Source organism: Stylophora pistillata, chromosome 5, assembly GCF_964205215.1.
Source record: "Stylophora pistillata chromosome 5, jaStyPist1.2, whole genome shotgun sequence".
Lineage (NCBI taxonomy): Eukaryota > Metazoa > Cnidaria > Anthozoa > Scleractinia > Pocilloporidae > Stylophora > Stylophora pistillata.
Genome location: NC_142523.1, coordinates 18,448,776 through 18,473,215, shown reverse-complemented (window position 1 = coordinate 18,473,215; position 24,440 = coordinate 18,448,776). Strand labels below are relative to the sequence as shown.

The 24,440-nt window shown below is 39.6% G+C and overlaps 3 protein-coding genes, 1 long non-coding RNA gene and 1 pseudogene across 5 annotated transcripts; 2 read left to right on the top strand and 3 right to left on the bottom strand.

Annotated features, from left to right (window-relative positions):
- Window positions 1–7,502: 7,502 nt before the first annotated feature.
- LOC148730646 (uncharacterized) lies at window positions 7,503–10,342 on the top strand (annotated as a pseudogene). The gene is made up of 2 exons (XR_016001167.1): window positions 7,503–9,189; window positions 9,577–10,342. The product of XR_016001167.1 is annotated as an uncharacterized LOC148730646 (transcript).
- LOC148730645 (uncharacterized) lies at window positions 9,483–13,760 on the bottom strand. The gene is made up of 3 exons (XM_088759970.1): window positions 13,419–13,760; window positions 11,275–13,265; window positions 9,483–10,860 (listed from the first exon to the last, which is right to left on the bottom strand). Exons 1-2 carry the CDS (start codon window positions 13,654–13,656, stop codon window positions 13,087–13,089), a joined length of 417 nt encoding a protein of 138 aa, XP_088616096.1. The 5' UTR covers window positions 13,657–13,760; the 3' UTR covers window positions 9,483–10,860; window positions 11,275–13,086.
- Window positions 13,761–15,548: 1,788 nt separating this feature from the next.
- On the top strand, window positions 15,549–17,851 carry LOC148730644 (uncharacterized). Its single transcript, XM_088759968.1, has one exon. The coding sequence runs from the start codon at window positions 16,463–16,465 to the stop codon at window positions 17,717–17,719; it is 1,257 nt and encodes a 418-aa protein (XP_088616094.1). The 5' UTR covers window positions 15,549–16,462; the 3' UTR covers window positions 17,720–17,851.
- Window positions 17,852–17,945: 94 nt separating this feature from the next.
- On the bottom strand, window positions 17,946–24,405 carry LOC148730642 (uncharacterized). The gene is made up of 3 exons (XR_016001172.1): window positions 24,202–24,405; window positions 24,038–24,106; window positions 17,946–18,410 (listed from the first exon to the last, which is right to left on the bottom strand). It is a non-coding gene; the product is annotated as an uncharacterized LOC148730642 (long non-coding RNA).
- LOC148730643 (uncharacterized) lies at window positions 20,490–22,426 on the bottom strand. Its single transcript, XM_088759969.1, has 2 exons — window positions 22,194–22,426; window positions 20,490–21,920 (listed from the first exon to the last, which is right to left on the bottom strand). Exons 1-2 carry the CDS (start codon window positions 22,302–22,304, stop codon window positions 20,856–20,858), a joined length of 1,176 nt encoding a protein of 391 aa, XP_088616095.1. The 5' UTR covers window positions 22,305–22,426; the 3' UTR covers window positions 20,490–20,855.
- Window positions 24,406–24,440: the final 35 nt, after the last annotated feature.

Below are 24,440 nucleotides of genomic sequence, written 5' to 3'. Positions count from 1 at the left end.
GTAATTTCTTTTTGCCGTGAGTAATTTCTTTTTGCCGTGAGTAATTTCTTTTTGCCGTGAGTAATTTCTTTTTGCCGCGAGCAATTTCTTTTCGCCGTGAGCGATTCCTTTTCGCCGTGACAGTTGTGGGCCACCTTAAAATCCTTCTTTATGTGGCTGAAAACTTCACTATTTCCACCGTAGTGTGAGTTTTTGTGAGCTCGGCAACCGGTATGCCGGTATTCGGCATAGCTTTGAAGCTCGCCGCGAGGTTCCGGACAGGAAATTTAAAATACTCCGTGTCTGGCAGTCGAGGATTTTCCCAAATATTAATATTCGGGAGATCTTCAGGCTACCGGACACGGAGCATTACGATTTCCTGGCCGGAAGCTCGTGGAAAATATTGCCATTTGCAGCAGAAAACACAGGTATTTCGGGGGTCATCGTACTCTTTAGCCATGTAAACAGGAACAGCATCGCCAAGGATGTTATAGCTCGAATATACTAAGTAGAACGACTTAATAGTCGGGAAATATTTCACTGTCGGACCCGGAGTATTTAGGATTTCGTGTCCGAAAGCTCGTGGAAAACATTACAATTCACGGCAGTTACAAAACACTGATATTTCGGTGGTAATCGTACTCTAGCCATGTAAACAACAATAGCATCGCCTAGGATGGTATAGGTCATTCCACTCAATATATTCGAGCTATACCATTCTTGGCGATACTGTTCTTGTTTATATGGCTAAACAAGACGATCTAAGATCGTAAGTCGGGCTACAGGCTTTAAACTTTCAGTTGGACTGATATCTCGCCTCCCAGTTAGCTCAATTGGTATAGCGCCGGACTGTTGTGCGGGAGGTCGAGAGTTTAAATCCGGCCGGACCAACACTCAGGGTCTTTAAATAACTGAGTGGAAAGTGCTGCCTTTGTAATAATTTCTGCAAACGGTTAGACTTTCTAGTCTTCTCGGAAAGGGACGATAAATGGAGGTCCCGTCTAACAACCTCTTATATGTGATTTAAATTTGTGGGACGTTAAAGAACCCACACACTCCTCGAAAAGAGTAGTGCCCGGTGTTGTAGTCTATCCTTGTGCAGTGTCTAACCAGGGTAAATTGGGGGGAGGGGTGGTGCCTCGCATGGACCTTGTGTTCCGTTCGCACTAGCCCTTCCGGGTCTAGTAACACCCGGTAAAGTCGTTAAAACTAAAACTAAAACTAAAAAAAAATCTCGTGTATAAATCTGCCCTTGTTAGACGCCTGTTAATGCCCAAGTTACGATAGAATTTATTTCCTTGGTCAGCTATGCAACTTAGAGTTCTGGAATTCCAATAACTACAAGACTTTGCTACCGACTAACACATGCATAAAGCCCTACTGCAAAGCATTGTTAACAAGAGCAGTTGTGTTCTTCTCTCAAACTGTTCACTGCAATTATTTCATATGTACTAATCTGCACTCCTCTGAGTTAATAATTGTCACTGAGGGAGTGTATAGTCTGGAAATACTGTACTAAGCCCCGAATAGATTGTACTTCTAATAGTACACATGTACCTGAGAGATGGCTTCTAACATATTTGTCTCTTGCATGATAATCAAATGCCTTAAAACGCCCATTATCAGTATGATAGATACTGACACCAACACATTCTACTTTCAGAATAGTTGAAGAGTACTTTTGTGACAAGAGTGATTCAAAAGCCCTGTCTATAGACATGCTGTACTGATATCCCTCAACCATTGAATCACAATGATGCAGATTACCAGTGTAGCTTTCGCTATAATTAAGCTGGTAATTTTTTTCGGACAAAGCAATCATTGACGGTGATTCTGTTTGCATTAAATACATCTGCCCTGCACATTGTGACAATGTTGAATACAATTGATTACCCTCTCCAAAATTTGTACCAGTTCACTACAGATATGTATTCCTTTTCTCTTATTATAAATCAAAGCAATCAAACTCATAACAACACATTATTTTCCAGCATTTTCACAAAGTACATAATATTACCTTGACTATATGGTGCCTTGATTGTTAGAGTAGGATCACAATCGAATCGTCTTCGCACATGGTATTCTATCACCATTGTTAATATTACAACGATTAACAAACATCGCATAACGAGAGTTGAATTCTTTTGCACAATTCTGTTATTTCTTTTGCAACATCATTTTTTTTGTACACACAACGCTGATTCGTCACACTTTTGTTGTATACATGGCACTACTTTGTCCAATACATCATCATATCCGACACCACGTTAATTGGTACCAAACAGACATTCCTGCGCAACAATATGCGAATATAATATACGCACAAAAGCGACAAAACTAATGGAACAAGTAGAAAAAAATAACAGCTGAACATGTACTCTGTTTGAGCCAAAACAACAAATGTAAGCTTAACAATCACGGTGAAGGTCACATAGATATAACTATTACGTTTATCCTCACTCTGATGAAAGTCCAACATGGCATCTAGAGTTTTGTCACGAGGCACCTTGGTTTTATTTGCAAATGTTCTTCTGTCACTCTGTCCACATTTAACTCATTTGATTTCTGGTTTGATTCTACTGAGACCTTCGATCATCTGATTCTTTTGCTATTTTGAGTTCGCGGAACGACCCGTTTCGAAATATACGCTCAATACACACGCCATCTTTTAGAGTGGGTCTACCGCGAATAGTGTGTGGGTCTGTATGTTTGAGCATAGAAAAGATGACACCATTCGCTAAGATATTCAGTTCGACAAATCCGCCATGTTCGACATGGTGGAAAGAAGATTGCGCCTCTATTACATGTCTGCGGTATTCCCCATTGCACGTGACTGAGCTTTGTGGAGAAACCCGAGGGTAAACCTATAGTCGGTCGCCCGACTAATTATTTTACTAGCCGTTCGTTATGTAAGTACTGTACATAAAATTACTGTATTCAGTACCTCCGGACACGTCATTCAATTAGGTCTCGCTTCATCAGCTGACCCCACGCGACCTAATTTTGAGTGGGAAATGAACTGATCGCAGGAGATTTCCAAAGCCAAGCGTGTTATATATGCGCAGTAGAGGAGAAAAAAAAATAGAAGGTAGGACCACGCATTTGTTCCTGTTTATTTGGGGTTGTAAATGGAGCTGAGCTAAGGCTTGACGATACTGTACACTCCATAAACGCCAGAACTCGAGAAAGAAACGTATGTTACTGTTGTCTGGGAGCCGAATGGAGGTTGCCGTCAGTAGTTTTTTGTCTCTCTCTCCGGGCAAATCGACTATTTAGAAATTTGAATATGTTGACGGGTTTCACTAAAATCTCCTGACCAAAAATCAGAAAATCTGTGCTTGCCGTTTGAGCAGGTGATGGGCTCCAGTTTTGAGATATTGTGCAAGAGGTGTATGTCTACCTAATTTGATTTCGGGAATGGGAGGTGGGCGCATCAGTCAATTTCTGCTCATGCCACCCTGGAACGACCCTCGGGAATTAAAAGAAGAATCAAAAGATAGAATTGTAAGATAGTCCAATGCACCGGGGTAACTTGGTGGAAGGCATATGACTGTGTGGGACAATGTCCCACTAACAGGCAGGAGAGGGGAGGGTGAGCGCAGCTGGAATTGACTAGTGCATTAAAACAGATCAACCTGAATGTCGCTGGAGCTTATTTGATCCCTAAGTGATGCCACTTTAAATGTTGGCTTAAATTCAGCAAATACAGACATTACAATTTTCCTCTTTCTGGCTCTGGCACCGTGACAGCTTGTTTCAACCTGCAACTATGAGAGATACATTGTACCTTTACGACACGTCTCCGCCAGTTGGAAGATGTAGCGGAGTACTGGAGTTTGGGCAGGGAGGTATCAATATCTGCCCAGACGGAAAGTCGCCCATTACATGGAAAACAGAATCCTCAAGAAAAGGAAAGTGGAAGACCGATTCAACGAAAGAGAAATGAAGAGAAAGGCAAAGACACGATGGAAGGAAAAGGACCAGAAACAGGAAAATGCTAGTGAAAGAAAGTAGGAGAAACAAATAGACAAAGTGTGGAAAAGAAGGCAAAAACTGAAACTAAAGTACAAGAAAAAAAAAGGGGGAGACACATAAAGAATCGGAAAGAAAGAAACGGGCACAAGGGATAGCCAGTGAAAGACAAACAGGAGAAACCTACGGAAAATGTGCGGTAAAGAAGTTGAAGAACGAGATTTGAGGAATTGAAGAAAAACTGAAGACAGATCGAGGAGGACAAGAAAAGTGAAACACAGATGACAGCCAAAAACAAGAACAAAATGGAAAAATGAAGCAACAAAGGGGGCAAAAAGAATCTAAAGGAACGAAGGTAAAAAGAGGCAAGAACGATATAGAAAGCCAGGCACGCGGAGTAAAAGGAATTGAAGAGGAACAAGAAGTGGATGAAGACAACGAGGAACTGAGAAAGACAAGACACAAAACCAAAGCTGGAGTATGCAAGAAAGAAAGTGACGACGCCATCGGACAAACATGCCAAACTTTGAATGGAAGAAATGGGAAAACAAAGGAAGCCTCGGAATGTACGCCAACATCTGGATTTCATGACATTCAAATGCCACCAAAAATAATGAAACGTGGACGCCCTAAAGGAACAGAACTGACAGTCGTTGGCATCCCTAAAACTAAGAAGAGGAAAGTGGACGGACTAATATTGTTACCTTACAAAAAACTAAAATCATATGACAAAGACAGGATGATACTGGAATGTATCACTAAGAAAAGGATAGTGGTTGCTGAAGCATTGGATGGCAAGAGAGCTTTGGACAATGACGACATTCAGACGAACATTTACTTAATAACGGACACTGTACGTGACAAGGACAACATTGTCATTTTCCAAGTAGAAAAGTTCTTTAGCGAAGACGCGTGGTTCCAGCTTCTAGAGATACTGCAGAAGAAAGAGGAAACCCCTTAGCAGTGCAGGGCGTGTAGCAAGGCGATAGAGGACAACCAGGAGTCAATTGCTTGTGATCGTTGTTTGTTGTGGTATCACTTTTTATGTTCCTCTTTGAGCACCTAACTTAAAGCAAGAAACTGGTTTCGTAAAAGTTGTAAAAACAAGTTTAATTAACCCTAGTCACACCGGTTCTTTGGGACAGGATGGCGGATTCCGGCCTTGAGTCCATTTTTTTAGATACTGAATGCGTGACATCTGTTTAGAATATTGTCAAATAAGTATTAGCAGAAATATTCCGTGATGTTTTGCTGGGCTTAACTTAGAAGATTAAATAATAGCCGGTAATGCCTATAGTCAGAAAAGCCGGCGACCATTAGCCTCCCCTCCCACCCATTTAGGGTGGGAGGGTTAAAGAAGATTAACTTCCTTCCATGCATATTAAGATATTAATTACGTTTTGGAGAAATACTTATCTCTTGTACACCTGTTTTCATATACAACAGAAATTTCCACGTTTGTTTTAAATTCACTTGAATGTGGCTCAGCCTTTTGAATTTCTAAGAATTATCGATGTGTCTAGTAAATTATATACAAAGAAAAGCTGTGTAGCTATCACAGGACATGCATGCTGCTTGGTGTTTATAATGTTACATGCATGTAACCTGTTTTGTTTGCATGGTAACTTTAAAAGTTTTTTAACCTCTTTTCACAGTATCAGAGTAAAAATGTTTTAATAATGTATTTATCATTATTGTCTTGTGGTGGAGAGAGCTCAACTCTTTTACACATGTCATATATTTAGGAATAATAGTTGGTTCAGGTCACTGGTTTAAACATTCTCTTTCCCTACACTTTTAATCAAAACTGCTGTGTTGGGTGCTAAGATCCTTCGAAAGGCTCAATGATTCATGACTAAATAAATAATGTTCCGAGAAACTTGGACTTTTGTTTAGAAGTCCTCAGAAAAGAAAACAAATCAGATATGATAGGGGCTAACTAATTTCCATCTCTCTGTAGTTGTAATGATTATTAATCACTTACATTTCTTCTTGTAACTTTGTTGCTGTCTATTGCCGATAGCAAGAAACACCATCTATGTAACATGGTAATGCTAATAGAGTTGTTGTTATGGTTATTGTTGACTGCCGAGCGTAGACAAAATATAGACATCTACTTTATATATAGAAACTTTAAGTTGACAGTTACTCGAGTTTCACGCACAACGCGATAAGCTTATATTTCTGTTTCACTCTATATGTATTTGTATCAACACATGCATTTCCCTTTTTTAATATTTGTATCTAACTTGAGTATACTTTCTAACATTTCCTCTTCGTTTGTGAGGTCTACAGCCTACAGGGGTATATTTTGATCAAGGATGGAGCGAAAGGAAGGAAAACCAATTTGATAATTTTGGCGACCGCCCACTAACAGACGCCATTTTGATAATTATGTTGACCTCTTCGTGTGTTTAACCAAAAATTTCCGCCCCTGTCCCACCCTTTAGATATATGAACATGTATAGAAGACGATGGCAAAAGCTAAGGGACAAACTCAAACCCTGTAGGGGAGGCAGGGGAAAACACATTTGATGCATAAATTAATTGTTTAACAGATTAGAATGGAGTGAGTGAGTGAGTGAATTTTGCGTCCATACCCCTAAACCGCATGGTGCGACTTACCTCATACCATAAGGTTAAAATGTGGACCGAGACCAGAACTGTTCCTTCGACTTTCAGGGGTGTACACATACTGATTTTTTGATATTTGCGTAGTCACCAAGCAGATACGAGAGAAGACCACCAAAAAGTAAACAAATGCCTGTCGCGAAAAAACTCTTCCCTTTTCCCTCTAAAAATTGGCCCGTTCCTCATTTAAGCGTATAATAATATAAGGGTCTTGATATTAGCAGGCAAGTCAAGGATTTAAAGAAAGCGACAAAACTTTTGAGTCCGTAATACATGTTTCGACAGAATTTCGAAACATGTATTACATTCTCAAAAGTTTTGTCGCATTCTTCAAATTCATAACAATAAAAATACTGAAAGCTCGCAGTGAGAAGACTATGAACGCTCGAAATTGTATTAAGGAACAATCTGGCCTGGACGCTTTGTTAAGAGGCTCTGCCCCTAAGAAACGACCGATGATTTCTGGCTAAAAATTAAAATCGGCAGATTTTTATCCTACGAGTAGAGGTTACCTAATATTATTTTAAAATGAATTTCTTTTGCTTCAGTTTCGCTTTTAACCAAAAATATCGAGCCGCGAGCTTGTTACGTCTGATAGCAGCAAAATCAGTCACAAAATATGCTCTTTAAAAAACCGGCTCAAAAATCACTATCGCAGCATAAAATAATGAGAAAACTACGCAGTTATGAAGAAAAAGGTCTTTTAATGCAATATCATTCGATAAACATCGAAAAACTGCAGAAGCGATATGAAAAATAAATTTCTAAATAGTGATATCAAATGAGATGGAGCGTAGGAGATGACTTTAAAATAATTATTTCTACAAAATCCAACGCTGTTGAAAGCAATCCCAGTGGTGAATCAGACTTTAGAAGGATATACATTACGTTCCTGGAAAAACATTTTTCGGCCAAAGCATATTGACATTGTACTAAGCATTCAAAGTTGCAGTGTTTACCATTATGTAGCTTCTACAGCGAAACACTTCTCTGTTGCCAATACGTTCATGAATAGCTGGTAAATGTCACTTTAAACCTTGCTAGGCGCTCAAATACCATCTTAAATAGAAGGATATGGTATTAAAAGAGAAAGGAAGATGAAAAATAGGTAGAAAATTATTTGGTCTTGGTGACATTTTTGAAGTTTTCCAAAGGGCACGAAAGGTAAATAAGAGCATTACAATGCGTAAATCACGTGAATATCTCGAGATTTATTTTTACTTTATTAAGCTCTTGTAAAATTATTATCATTTCAATTTTTTCGCAGACAGCCTCTGCATATGAGTGTGGCCGTCGCAGCTGATGATGGACGAAGCAGTAACACTGATTGTGAACCAGGCAACTCTGATTCGTCTGATGACGGAGCTGTACGAAAACCTTCATCTGGTATTCAGCTTTGGAGTGCCACTGTGAGTTTGGTGCACACATGGGATCCTTCGAGAGGATAACCCTTCAAGATCGAGCCAAGATCAGTCATCCTAAAAATCTCCACGAAGGACAAACTAGGAAGCAACAGAGCCTACCAGTTTGTGGCGCTCCATTGACGCATCGTGCTTCAGACACATGCCAAATGGGTTGGGCGTTGAAATCCAGTCTGAGTAAAGTGCGGTTTACCCAGGAGCAAAAATTTTTCTGGATCTTAAATACAACCTTAGTGAACAGACACGGAAGAAAAGCAGCGGCTAGGATGTGGCCAGGCAGATGAGACGAGTTTGTGAACAGGATGGAAAAAGATTATTCGCCGTCGATGATTTCTTAACCACGCAACAAATCACTTCATACTTTTCGCGTATGGCCGCCAAGAGGAGGAATGTCACAGAAGTAGAGTTAGACACAGAAGAAAGAGAAAACGTGATCTGTGATGCGACCCATGACGTGACAGCCGAAATCACGGAAAGGCTAGTTGCTGAAGAAGAAGAGCAGCCTGTGTCAGAGGTAGAGAGTCGCGGTTGCTGCTACTCGTACAGGGGAGTAAACTTGTGCTGTATTAATAGAGATGAGCTACGGGCCAAACTAGCGCTATCGAACTTCAAAAGCATACGCTTTAAGTACGGAATTCAGGGCGTATCGGGAAACCGGGAGAAGGAGCCATACGTAAACGTTTTATTCAGTTTCATAGAAGCGAGGCTATGTAGCTACAACAATTTCATCACAGTTTTTGTGAATGCCATAGACTGGACTGAAGCCCTCTCATGTTCTAGTATCTACTTAAGTTGTAGTAAATCTTTATTATTAACATCCCCCAGGGGATGTCCTCCTCTGGGGGTGGGATGAGTGGGAAGTTTCATAGGGCCATAAGGGAGAATACAGTCTTAACTGTAATTGCATGTGTACCTTATTGAAATAAAGAGAAAAGTGCTCATTTGTTTAGTCATAGTTAGTAGAGGGGACTGGTTATGAAACCCGGTAAACATCAAAGGGTTAAACAATAGCGCGGTCGGCGATGTTGAACAGACCCGTCACGTGACTCTGACCGTGCACAAGTTCATTCAAGATGGCGGACGGTGTAGACGATCTGTTTGTGTGGTGAGAAGATTTTGAGGCGATCTTGGGTATTTTGGAAGACGATGATGAAGTAGAGGAAAATTTTCCGTCGCAGTTAGAAATGTAAGTTGAAAACGTTGCAATTTCGAGTTGTAATTTTGCACTACTGAGCTTAAATTTGCCACAGATGGGCTACTCGACGCGTGTACAAACGAAATTCAACAAACGCTCGCGTATAAACCATGCTTATATATTGCCGTTTCTTCAAAGGCAATCTTCTTTAGGGCTCCTGCGAAACAAGGAAGACTTATAAAAAGCTTCTAAAGAGCTCAAATCTCCGGAATGTAGTGATTTGTCGAAGTTATTTTAAGTGGTAAACCTTGTAATCGATAGAGCTTCGCGACTTCACGATACTCTCTTGATCGAAAAAAGTGGCCACCGAATTTTTATTTTTAAACTCTTAAGTAGTTTATTTATTTTACAATGGTGATGTTTGTAATATCTTTGTAGGCTCAGCGTCAAGAAATTGTTTGTCATGACTGCGGAAAGAAATACAAAACAAGAGGAGGTTATGACAGACACGGGTCTTCAAAACACAACAATCAACAGGAAGGATTGGAGCAGGTGACACAGTTGAGCCTGAGTGTTCTTGTAGAAATAATTGACTGTGCTGTCCGCAATGTTAAGGAAAGGAAAGTTTTTGCAGAAAATTTAAGGATGGAGCTCAGCAATTACTCATACCAACTGCTACAAGAAGACAGCAATGAATTCTCTGCTATAAAAGCAATCAATAAAGGATATACAAGAAATGGAGATGCAGAAAAGTTTTATGGCAAATATTATGCGACAGCTGCTGTAAAGTCAGCCCAATTCTTCAGTGGACTTTCTAGGAATGCAGCCACACTACTTGCAACCAAAATTGCTGACTGTTTGCTGGCATACTCTAAGCAACAAAAACACTCTACTGAAAGCAGTCATAATATAAAAACTGTGTTGTCAGTCAATTAAGTCAATTCATCATTGAGGAGATTAATCACATAGCATAAGTGTACATTTTGTATTATAGATACAATTATCTCATGTTAATTGATGAAGATTTTTTAGTGCATGTTCACATAACAATGACAGAAAGCAATGTTCTTTTAAATTTGTTGTCATTACCAAATTGTAACCATCTACATATTTCATTTGACTTTTCAATGCAGTTACAGGGGTAGGAGTTTGTAGTGACAACAAAAGGACTGTGTCTAAATAAAGTTCCTTTCGTGAAAAAGAATTAACTTAGCCCTTAAAGTTAATTGGTCATCAACTAGTGTAACATAACCGCCAAGATATTGCATCCCAGCTTTCTCCTTAACTACAGTTTCAGTTTTTTTTTACATGGTAACTTAACATCAGTAACATGTTCCCAGGCTCGTGTCTTGTCCTTTCGGCCCCTTGTGTTGCCACTCTGACAGGACACTGTTCTCTGCATTCTTAGTGTGTTACTGTTATACCCAAATGTTTTTATATCAGGGTTGTCACTGCGTCTACCCAGTTTCCGCTGGCCTCCGAAGTACTCCTCTACTGGATCCTGGCAGAACCGTTCTGTGAGGACAAATTCAAACCCTTCCTGGAGCAAAAATTTTGTCACCTTGACAGCAGAATGTACAGATATGCAGAAGCCCTCATAATTATGTCTGCCATGAGAGAAACATTTGCTTTCTGGCATTCTGGGTGAAGTTACCTGGTCTGTTGTCAACATTCTCTTTCCAAGTCCTCAGATAGTCTAGGAACTCCATCAACCATGGAAATCTAGCAAATAAAAGAAAAGTCATTAACTACTGTTTCTTGACATGAATAAGGCAATTAATAAAGTAAAAGATACCTCCACATAATAAGTACTCCATTATCAAATTGCACCTAAGCAGCTTTAATTGATTTGCTAATTAAACAGAAGCTTTTTAAAGCAAAATAAATATTCTGATAAAAACCCCCATTGTAAAATTAAAAAAAAGTATTTTATCATATTTAAATATAGTTAGGTAGAAGGCCCTTTAATAGGGATAACCTCTGGGCCCTCCTTTTCAGGATTTGTAAATTCTGAATGAAGTATTATATATTTAGAAACCATTAACAATGGATGATTTTATACCCAGGGTTAACATTGTATTTTGCTAAATAATACTTTATAAATTAAACAAAATTTTAAAAAAATCAACAACACACCTTTCATCATTAACAGAAGTATAAGGAGCCAAGAATGGTTTGCGTTTTCTCTAATGCTCTGTCATGCTTCTCACATTGAGACAATCAAAGAAGCCATCGATCATTTCGCAGAGTTTTGCAGTTGCTGATGTGCCTGGAGGTCAAAATGTCTTCAGAACTGCAGCAACTGATGCACTCAGGACTTGTGCAGCAAGATTCACCCGCATGACAGAATACGGGGTCAGGTTTACATGCTCCTATGACAGCCTAGGCAACAGCTTCAAGCCATTGTCTAAATCCTGATAGAAAATCTCTGTGATGTGCTGCCACAATAAATGCTGCCCATTATTCCACATATATCGCGTGCATTTTCCAGATCCAGAGTGCATGAATCAGTTCCGTGTTGTTTTGACTAGGTGCGGGGCATCGGAGAAGAAGTAGACAAAGCGATGCGGTGCAAAGATGTTAACTGCACAATAACAAACATCAGTGCCAGCATCTCCATCAAGGGGTTTGTGAAGGCGGTAAAACCTCCTATTTGGTGAAGCACCATCAGATGTGGCAGCAGTGACCTACAGATTGCAACCAGTTTCTAAAATACAAACTGCTTCCCAAAACAAGGGCATGAGTTGGGCAGAAGTAAAACCTGTGGTGACAAAATGTGCAAGGCAGAACTTGAGGTCAGTACAAACTCCATGAACCAGAAAGGCAAGGGCATGTGTTGCAATTTCATTGACTTTTTCCAAAACAGCATAGTTCAGTTCCTAGTTTCCAAGATCAGTAAAACCAATCAGTTCTCCTGTTAACTTGTCCAAACAAGGTTTGACATGACTTTCATTTCATCAAACAAAAGAACCACATATCTTTGAACATCCAAGTACAGTATCAGTTAAGGAGTTCAACTCTTGAAAAATTTCCTCTTGGAATCCACATTGTGGCCGAATGGCATTTTGATAATCTTTCAGGCGTCGCTGACTTGGGAGTACCAACACTTTACTATTTCTAAGCTCTTCATAGCATGAAGGTGACTTAGCAGCAAGTGAAAGACAAAACCTGATGATCATCGGATGGTATCACACCCCAGTACGACTGCTGGAGAACAGTTTCTTCTGTTGCTGCCAGAAAAAGCTCATAAAAGGAGTAATTTTGTCATCAGCCTCATCAAAGATTTTAGCAAAGTCGTTGCTATGTTCATGGTCCACTTCAATGTTTGTTTTGACAATTGCTGCTCGCATTTCATTTAGCTCTTGCTCAAGTTCAGCACATTTCAGTCTTTGTTCTTGTAATGTTAGTTTAATTCTCTCCAGATCAGTTTTTGATACTGGTGCCTTGACATTTGCAGGTTTGGAGAGCCGCCTTTCCTTTGCTTTTATGGTCTTTCTTGAGAAAACCAGGTACTCCAAACATTGTGGGCATGCACCTTCCATGACTTCTTTTTTGCACATGAGCTGGCAGTCATTTGACCTCCAGAAACCTTTGTTGGGAAACTGCTCACCCTGCTCACATGCCTGAAGTGGGTCTTCATTTATGGGAATTACATGATGAAACAGTTGGCTTGTTAATTCACTGACTTCCACACCACAGCAAAGTTTATAGCACTCTAGCTCTTACCATTTCACATACTGAAATGTTTCTGACTGAACGCCGGTGAGTAACATAGAGGGGATGATCTTCAGGAAGAAAACAACCAAAAGCTTTCACAGTGTATGCAAGACCGTCATCGATCATTATTTCTACTTCTGGAAGAAGGAAAGGTTCTACAATCTTTTTCAGGATGAGTCTGTCTGACATGGTTTTCAATTTCCACCCTTTCAGAGTTTTCAAGCCAGTGATTCACTGGCACAATTCACCAAACGACTTGTAACATGCCTTGGGTTGTTGATCGTGCTCCTTGACAACCGATCTAGCAGGTCTTTGTGTAGGCCTTGCAGACTCGTGACTTTTCCTTGGCATGTTTAAGGTTGGGATGGCGCCGAATCGTGGTTTCTTCTTCGTCATTTTCGCCGTTTGAACTGCATTTGAAAATAAAGTAAAACACAACAAAGAAAGATGAAAATTAACCTTCAAGAAAATTCCAGAGAGATCGTAAATAAACAAAACCTTATGGAAAGCGAGAGCACATGTCTTCAATTTCTACTCTAAGCTTCTATCGCAGCCGTACTTACATATTTCCAAATCTTCTACGTCGAAGTGTTTTTCACAGGTAAACACCTTTTCGTTTTCGATCCTTTTTCGAAATTCATGGTCGATCTCACGCGTCTTTGTGATTTCACTCAACCAATCGTCCCGCCACTTCTTGGTATGTACTTCATGGCTGAATGCCATATAGACGACATATATAGTGCTAGTTCCATATAGACGACATATACATCCTTTCACATCCCTAGCCACATCCCTAGCCATCGTTTACCATCCATAGCCATCCTTTACCATCCTTAGCTATCCCTAACCATCGTTTGCCATCCTTGGCCATCCCTAACCATCCCTAGCCATCCGGAGCCATCCCTAGCCATCCCTAGCCCTCCCTAGCCCTCCCCAGCCCTCACCAGCCCTCCATAGCCATCCATAGCCATCCTTTACCATCCCTAGCCCTCCCTAGCCATCCTTTACCATCCTTAGCTAGCCCTAGCCATCCTTTACCATCCATAGCCATCGTTTGACATCCCTAGCCATCCTTTACCATCCTTAGCTATCCCTAGCCACCCTTTACCATCCTTAGCTATCCCTAGCCATCGTTTACCATCCTTAGCCATCCCTAGCTATCCCTAGCCATCCTTAGCCATCCTTTACCATCCCAAGCCCTCCCAGCCATCCTTCACCTTCCATAGCCATCCATAGCCATCCTTTACCATCCCTAGCCCTCCCTAGCCATCCTTTACCATCCTTAGCTATCCCCAGCCATCCTATACCATACCCAGCCATCCTTAGCCATCCTTAGCTATCCCCATCCATCCTTTACCATCCCTAGCCATCCTTTACCATACCCAGCCGTCCTTTACCATGCCTAGCCATCCTTTTACATCCCTAGCCATCCTTTACCATTCCTAGCCATACCCAGCCATCCTTTACCATCCATAGCCATCCCTAGCTATCCTTTACCATCCCTAGCCATCCCTAGCTATCCTTTACCATCCCTAGCCATCACTAACCATTCCCAGCCATCCCCATCCATCTTTTTGCATCCTTAGCTATCCCTAACCATCCTTTACCATCCCTAGCCATCCCCTGCCATCCTTTACCATCCATAGCCATCCCTAGCCATCCTTTACCATCCTTAGCTATCCCTAGCCATCCCTAGCCATCCCCTGCCATCCTTTACCATCCATAGCCATCCCTAGCCATCCTTTACCATCCTTAGCTATCCCTAGCCATCCCCATTCATCCTTTACCATCCCTAGCCTTCCTTTACCTTCTTTATCTATCCCTAACCATCCTTTACCATCCTTAACTATCCCTAGCCATCCATAGCCATACCCAGCCATCCTTTGCCATCCCCAGCCATCCTACACGTATGTACCTATAGTCCAGACGCTGTATCCTTCCCTGTCAAAAGAGCAAACGGAGCGATAGGGAATTAAGGGTACAGTGTCTTTACTAATAGTTAGGCAACGAGAGAAATATATTCAACACGAGAAATAAAATTCATATCTTTTCTGAAATAGGAAAAACGTAAAGTCAACTTTTTTTATTTATTTTTTATCATACACTCCTTTCACACTTGCAGGATATTCCGATGTGTATTATATCTGCTAGTGCCATTCCTTTTGAAATGCTAGCATTGTTCGTATTTAAACTTTATTAATGATCCGATCCAAGTCAAATAAACATTGTTAAAGCTGCTGTTACACGGGGAAACTCGCGCAACGCCGTACAAAATTAACTGTTTCGAGTTCAAAAGTTTTGAATTCAGATCAAAAACTCGGAACTTAGCCAAATTCAAGTTTGTGCTAGAAGTCGTTGTGTTTGTCATGTTTATTCTTTATAAACTTTTTGCGAAACAGCGTTGCGCGAAATATCGGCGTCGCAAGTTGCCCCGTGTAACACCGCCTTAAAATAAACTAAAATATTCCATATAAAACAAAAACACTTCCAGGCTGATAACAGTCAGAAAGAAAGAACCCAAAAAAAGAAAGAAAAGAAAGAAAAAAGAAAACTAGCCATTTATCCAAAATTTGCGAAATCCTCGTTTCAGTTCCATTCCTTAAATTACTTGGGGATCATTTCGGGCACAGCTTGGGGATCGTTTGGGGTCGGAGATCATTTCGGGTCGAGGATCATTTCGGGTATTGTACAGTTTACTTTTCATCATCTCTTTATTATTCATTTATAAATCAAGCAACACAATTTGTTCTCATTAATATTTATTCATTTATTCATTCATTTATCCAGTCATTCATTTATTCATCCTCTCATTCATGATCCTGTACTTCTCAAAAGACTTAAATTATTATAACTGCGAACTATATAGAGGAAATTACACGGTAGCGTGAAGCTATCAATTTCGTTTTCGACTGTTGAAAACACCAGCGAGTGCAGCGAGTAATTAAATGCTATTTTTAAAGACAAAAATAAAAATTTGTATCTTTATTCCAACATGTAATGTTCATTTTATTATATGAACAAACTTTATACAATGCTAAAATTCTTCGATTGCAAGCATTTCCAAGAGAATCAAAAGACAAAGACATGGTGGCCATGTTGGTGGTATTGACAATAGATGCTAACGAGGAACCTTTGTTAAAATACCACGAACATGCCGCGATGACGTACGTGCAATCGAAGAATAGAAACAAGTCATTTTTATTTTATTATGCGTTAGGCCTGTAACCAGGGAGGGGGGAGGGGGGCACAGAGTGCACTTGCTACGGTGGCTTCAAAGGGACATACACTTTCCTCTCTCTTTTTTTTCACTTGCGACTTAGCTGCTACTTTCTTGCGACTTAGCTGCGACTTTCTTGCTACTTTCTTGCGACTTAGCTGCGACTTTCTTGCTACTTTCTTGCGACTTAGCTGCGACTTTCTTGCTACTTTCTTGCGACTTAGCTGCGACTTTCTTGCTACTTTCTTGCGACTTAGCTGCGACTTTCTTGCTACTTTCTTGCGACTTAGCTGCCTGGTGCATCAGCCGGCCAGGTTGTTTTATTTGAAAACAACGTAGACTCCTATAAACAAAAGGTAGTCTGTTTTGCCTTGGCTTTACAGTATAGCTATGAAGTTTTTCGCCGTTTTCACTTTCATTTCGGTGTGCTCTACATCGCTGGCCGTGCTTCCATCTTACTCTCCGGCAATAAGGCGCAATGCAGTAATGCGCGACGAGATAATCAAGGACTACTTCAATCTTGGGCCTACTGTACCTGAAATTGCATTATTTCTCGTAAGTGTACATGGTATCGGGATCTCGTTTAGACAATTGAAAAGAATACTCAGACGGTTGGGATGTACAAGACGTCGGCGTCGAAGTAATTTGAATGAGGTGGTAGAAGCAGTCGAGGAGGAACTGAAGGGGAGTGGAAGCCTTCTCGGATATCGAGCAATGCATCAGAGACTCATCAATCAGCACGGTCTTGTTACTACGAGGGAAGTCGTTCGACATGTTTTGAGGGTTTTTGATCCTGAAGGGGTGGAGCATAGGTCACAGCATAGACTACGACGACGAATTTACAGGTGTAAAGGACCAAATTACTTATGGCACATTGACGGTTACGACAAACTAAAACCGTTTGGATTCTGCATTCATGGTGCAATTAATGGCTTTAGTCGAAGGATCCTATGGCTGGAGGTTGCATCTTCGAACAACGACCCTCGTATAGTAGCTCAATATTTCTTAGACTATGCAAGACAGTTAGGAGGTACGGCAAGGATTGTACGTGGAGATAGGGGATCTGAGAACAGGAACTTAGCAGCTATTCAGCGTTTCTTTCGGCGGTCCATGAATGACGACTTTGCAGGTGATAAAAGTTTCATGTATGGGAAATCTACAGCAAACCAAAGAATTGAAGCATGGTGGGGACGTTTGAGGCAAGGATGTGCAGAATGGTGGATTACATTTTTTAAGGACTTGAGAGATTCTGGTTTGTATCACGATGATGATATAATACACCGCGAATGCCTGAAGTTCTGTTTCATGGATGTCATACAAAGTGAACTACACAGAGCTGCACTGGAATGGAATGTTCACCGAATTCGACCGTCTAGCAATGTGGAATCTCCGTCGGGAAAGCCAGATGTACTCTACTTCGTTCCAGCATCAGCTGAGAGTCAAGATTACATGACTCCTGTTGACATCGACGAAATCGAAATCGCACAGGATACGTGTGCCGAGCAACCACAAGCGAAAGGATGTCCCTACTTTAAAGAGCTCTGCGATCTAATCATGGAGGATGAAGGTCTAGAACCAGCTACAACAGCAGAGGAAGCTCTCCAACTCTACTTAGATCTACTGGACCATATTAATGCCATACCATAGAAGAATGGTTGAATTTCATTCCTGTTCACAGGCTACCCAGCATGAGCAGTGTTTTTGGTACACTCAAAAACAAAGCTTTGTATGCGGTTAGTTAAGGGGCTATGTTAGATTCGCAAATATTCAGTGTGGCGAAATGTACATCGTAAGGTATTTATTGCTGGTCAGATCTAATGCCGCTATCATTTTGTAGCTGGATACCGAGTCACACAAGTAAATCAATTAAAAATGCTAATTAAAATCAACTTTATTTCTTCTCTGTTTCCAACATGTTTTCTAAATGTGGAAAGGAACTTAAACTCTTGACACTAAGAACGGATTATTTTCATTCATAAACTACACACCTGTGGGGGAGAGAAATTGCCTGACCCACCATTCACACTCTTTACAGTACAGTGTATTGTATAGATATCATCTGGCCTGGTAATTTGAAATCTATGAACTCAACAAGGTAGAACAGCAAAGTAAAGAGCAGGTAATGAACTATTTTCCATTCCGTTTAAAAAGTGTTATGTTAACACAACCTATTAGAGTACACATGAATGACATGTATAAAAAGAAAAGAATAATTAATCCCCTATTGCGATGAGCAGCATTATCCTTATTATCTTAGTGCAAGTATGTCGCCCCCGCAAACTGAACCAAGAGCTTGCAAATCTCCATCTGTTGCCATCCTCACAGCTGTAAAGTCCATCTGTAGTAAGGAAAAATGAGTTTATTGCTATTTGATGAGATGAAAGTCCAGTCAAATTTAGTATTTGACAAACACACTGGTGAGCTTATTGGTTATGTTGACCTTGGAGAGCCAGATATCAACTATGCAACTCTTGAAAAGCAAGATGACATTGCAACGCATGCCTTAGTTTTCCTCGTAAGAGGTGTTTGTACTGAGCTTAAATTTGCACTGGCATATTTTGCTACGACAGGTGTAACTTCAGCTCAACTCATGTCACTTTTCTGGGAAGGTGTGTGCATCCTGGAAACTTCCTGCAATCTCTGGGTTATAGCAGCCACAGCAGACGGAGCATCTCCTAACAGAAAATTCTATCGCCTACATAAAGGGCTTGATGATGCACCTGGGAAAGATGTATGCTACAGAACCATAAATCTGTATGCTCGACACCGTTACATCTACTTTTTCTCGGATGCCCCCCATTTGGTTAGAACCACTCGCAATTGTCTGCATCATTCAGGCTCTGGAAGATGTACAAGGTATGGGATAACATCAACTTTATTTTACATATTACATTTTTGTCATCATAAGAAAAGAAAAAATATTGCTTAAATTTATATTATACATAGTACAGGAAAATACATAAAAATATAAATGTAGACTTTTCATAGTGCATCTAGCTATTAACCACCTAGTCTTTACTATTATTTTATTATATAAAATAGCTTGACTTCTTATTACTCATATCACAAGACACTTTGGTTTACAATGTTAATGTTATTGATTTCAGATACATGTGGAATAATGGTCTTTTCATCCTGTGGCAACACATCACTCAACTTTTTTACCAAGATGTCGAAAGTGGTCTAAAGCTGTTACCAAAGATAACATATGATCATATCCATGTCACCTCCTTCTCGGCCATGCGCGTGAACCTTGCAGCCCAAGTGTTGAGTGCCTCAGTCGCAGCCGTCCTCAGATCCTTCAGCCCCCCAGACACAGCAGGAACAGCCCAGTTATGTGAGATGGTGGACTCTTTCTTTGATTGTCTTAATGTACGTAGTACCTCTGAGCATCATAGGAAGAGGAAACCATTTCTTGCTCCATACACCTCTGTTGAAGATAGAAGGTTCCAATGGCTGGAAAGTACATTTTTGGGATACTTCAGGGATTGGTTGCAGAGCACAAAGGACAGGCCAGGAGAGTTTACCAAGAATGCCCGAAGTAAGATGTTTCTCTCTTGGCAAACATACGAGGGGCTACAAATTACTGTATACTCAGTAATAGAAGCAACAAGGTTTGTTGATCACTTTGTAATCAGTTTCTATCTACTATGAATTATTCTCTTATACAGTAATCATCACAACAAATGTCACTACTGTATGTTTGCTTTATGTCATTGATAAATGATGTAAATAATGTAAAGCAGGCTTAACTGGATCTCTCACTATAGATAATATTAGTTTTGTAGTGTTTGTTGTTTTTATATTGAATAATATACAAAAACATAAAAACAACAGTAAAATTATAGAAATGTGCTAAGAGACTTTCAGTTTGGCCTATTTGTAGAAACCAACGTTATTGTTATTATAAAAAGCACTTGAGTGGTTTAAGAAATATAAAGGAAAAATCCAGCTTGACTAGTTTTCCTGTGTATTTTAAGAATAGGGGTATGTCAAACTGATGTTATGCTTTGTGACCCTTTGTTTTCTTTTCAAAGGTTTCTCCTGGGTGAAGGAATGGAGTATGTTTTGACAGAACGCTTTTGTCAAGACACTCTGGAGGAGTACTTTGGTAATCAACGCAAATTGGGAAGAAGAAGCGACAACCCAGACATGAGAATCTTTGGCTACAATGATAATGCAATAAGAATACAAAGGTCTATTTCGTCCCAAAGTGGAAATACCCGTGGAAGGAAGGACAGGGGCAAAGCCTGGGTAAATGTAACAGATGATCCTGTTCCTAGAAAGAAGTCAAAGAATTGACATCAACATTTTTAATTTATTACTAGAAAATACTGCTATATAACTTTGCAGTGGTACATCCAAAAATGTATTGAAATACTTGTAAAACATTCTTTGCAATGTGATGTCAATTCCATTGTTTTTCTTTTGTATTTAATCAACTGCAACATTGTCTTGTAAATGACTTGAATATTGATTCACAGATGTTTGCAAACCACTTTATATATATGTATATATATATAATATTGTACATAACTTGTTGTCCTCTAGATAGGGCTCACTTCTAAGTTAGAATTTTAGTGTTCTATAGATGCTAAAGTAAACCAGAACATTGACATTAATAAATACATTGATTGCTTCAAAGGTGGTTGCAAACCACCTCATACATTTTAAGTATACATAATTTGTTGACATCTAGATGACTGACTTCTGCTAACATAAACCAGAACATTGACCCTATAAATAAAATTGCCATTTGATGCATTTTATGCTGTCTTTGATTCTAGGGTTCTCTATCATCCTTTCCTCCACTTGCCCTTTTAATTTCCTTTCTCAGGGACTTAGCTTTCACTTGCTTCTGTTTGATCTTGTGCTTCTGAATTACATCTCTTGCAAATGAAAATGAGCGTACACGTAAATATAAGGTGATAATACTGTGCAGCATATCTTTACTAATTCTGCTATCAATCTCCAGTGAGGATTCAGATACAATTTCATTGAAGAAAGCAACTACATCTGTATCTTTGCAACATTTCTCAATTACAGCTTCAATGTTGATAGATCTTTTGTCAGTTTTACAATTGTTTCTAAAATGATGTTCTGCCCTCAAAAATATTTTCTGGGCTTTTTTCGTTGGATTCCACAGCCCTCCATGGCTTAAGGAAGAGATAAGTTTCTGTGATTCAGTGATAGTCTTTGATTCTTCTTTGCATGCATTTAATAAAGATGTAGCCTGTTGACTTTCTGTTGATTTCCAATTCTTAGATGCTCTGTGTTTATTGTGCAGATTTTGCAAGACATAGCCTCCTAGATATTGTAGACCAGCAATCTCTTTTTCCTTTAAAGCTTTTTCAACTTCGTTATCATTTACAGGAGAAAGAGATTCTTTGCAGTAGGCCAGGAGTCGATCAGCAAGTTTAGTTGATAACAATGTTGCTGAATTACTGGACAGACTCGGGAAGTATTTTGTAGCATGTAATGATATGGTCGCGTAATACTTGGAGTAAAACTTGTCAGCGTTTCCATTCTTCGTAAAGCCATCAAAAATAGTCCGTATCTCTTCAAACTCTTTCGATCCTTCGCAAATGTTAAACTGGAATGATGATATTTCATCTCGCATTGCTTTTGTAAACACTTTTCTTTTGCTTATTGTCGTTTTCACGTTGTTCACCAGATCGTTCAAAACGTCGCTTGTAAATGCTATTCTTTGCCTTGATTCTTCCTCTTGTACATCTTGTTCGGGATCTTGGTTGTTATCTTTGTGTTTAATAGTCGTGTGTCTGCTTAGACCTCGTTTACTTTTACAAACTTTTTGACATATACTACAAGCTACGTCTTGCCTTTGGACCTAGAATGTAAGAAACATTTAGTTGATCAAACTTGATAAAATCGCCCACAGTTTGAGATCAGTTTATACCAATATTGCTACTATAACTCTTCTTAAAGCTTTAAAGATTCTAAAAGAATCCGAAAGAAATCTAATTTTTCTTCTGGAGCTCTGGAAACAGATACACAATACCGAACACTGATCGATCTCAAGCCAACTACACTGAGCCTTTTCTAGCAACAAACCGCGAATAAAATGACTAAATAGGACTAACTTTTAGCTTTTAACACGCACCTCCTGTACAGCTTCATGAAACTGTTCTTCCAAATTCTCATCTTCTTCTAAAACTGCCATAATAGCATCGAAATCTTCTTCGAATATAAAGTCTTCGATGCCAGACGCCATGTTTGTTTACTGTGACAACGATAGCGATGCACGGTACTCGTGACGTATCATGACGTAACGGTGCAATTCAACCTAAAATCGTAAACAATAAGCCGGTCCTTTGAAGTTCGCCGGCCTTCCTAACCAGTCCCCTCGATTAACTATGGTTTATCTTAGAGAATAGTATGGAGTCAAACTAGTCAAGCAAAATAAGCCACTTGAGGTGTAATACGAATACGTAAACTGTGAAAAAAAAATACATAAAATACTTGTGGGTCCTATGGGTATATTTCCCAAGATAAGAAACACAAAAAGGAAAAAATGGCAACAGATACTATAGAATAATACATGGATGTCAACAGATATGGAAGTGCTCAACTCAATGTATCATGTACAGCAAACAAATAAGATCTTGAGTTTATATGGAATTTCTCTGCAAGTGTTCAACTCAATATATCAAGCAGTAAATAAGTAAGATCTTGAGTTAATAACAAAAAGAGAAATTCCATATGTCTACGAGCAATATTTGCCGTATATCATGTTCAACATGTACGTGTACATGCCACATATCAGGCCCAACATTTGCCCTACATCAAGTTCATCTACTTTGGAATGTTACATAAATTAGTGGGTAAAGGACTACATGCTTGTCCAATTTGAAGTAATTAAATTAATAAAAAAACTTTTTTTCTCTCATCCAATTATTTCCAAATCAATTACTTTGGATTCTAGGAATGATAAATAGCTACCAATATAAAAATTATTTTGTATGCAATGAAATAAACTTCACTAAACTCGTTTGGGAGTAAAATTTCTTTCAAATTATTAACTCAAAACCGAGGTTAGTCTGGCTAGTTTTAATACTTACAAAAGAAATTTACGTATGATGCACGATCCTCGCAGTAGATAGCGCTATTTAAGCAATAGCGAAATTCAGACCTGAAAAAAATCAGGCCTGTACGGGACTCGAACCACTGACCTCTGCGATACTAGTGCAGCGCTCTAACCAATTGAGCTAACAAGCCAACTGAGAGCAGGCCGTTAAGTTGATTCGTAATGAACCCGTGAAAGTGATAAATGAGAGAGAATAAATATATGAAAATCATATATTTTGAACTGCGGTATTTGATACGTATGATGCACGATCCTCGCAGTAGATAGCGCTATTTAAGCATTTTCGCTATTGCTTAAATAGCGCTATCTACTGCGAGGATCGTGCATCATACGTATCAAATACCGCAGTTCAAAATATATGATTTTCATATATTTATTCTATCTCATTTATCACTTTCACGGGTTCATTACGAATCAACTTAACGGCCTGCTCTCAGTTGGCTTGTTAGCTCAATTGGTTAGAGCGCTGCACTAGTATCGCAGAGGTCAGTGGTTCGAGTCCCGTACAGGCCTGATTTTTTTCAGGTCTGAATTTCGCTATTGCTTAAATAGCGCTATCTACTGCGAGGATCGTGCATCATACGTATCAAATACCGCAGTTCAAAATATATGATTTTCATATATTTATTCTATCTCAAAAGAAATTTAATTGGCAGCCATTTATGAAAAGGGTCAAAACTATTCCCAGTGAAGCACAAATGACCGTCCCATCTTGAAGTTAAATGATTAAAGGTTTCTCGAAAGTGAACCAGACGTAACAAGAAGGTAAGGAAAGTGTAAAAAGACAATCTGAGATATCAAATTTAAGTGCGCCACAATCTCGAGTCCAGTACAGGAAACAGTTCGTAATGAGTTCTTACCCTTTCGTCTTTAAACTGTTGGCAAACGCCATCTTTAATCCCACGTTTTTCTTTTAAAAGATTGAAAATCTAAAGAGAATGAAGCCAAATATAAGTTTTTGTACCTTCAGTATTTCTAATTTGAACGAATGACAGGAGAAAGTGTCAAAATACCCGGTTCGGACCTCCGGAACTAGCTGTTCTCTTAGAGAATCCATGTTGTTTATCGGCAATGCAACCTAGCCTGCGTCCCACTCGGCCCAGCTAGGTAGCCAGGCAGCTAAGTCGCAAGAAAGTAGCAAGAAAGTCGCAGCTAAGTCGCAAGAAAGTAGCAAGAAAGTCGCAGCTAAGTCGCAAGAAAGTAGCAAGAAAGTCGCAGCTAAGTCGCAAGAAAGTAGCAAGAAAGTCGCAGCTAAGTCGCAAG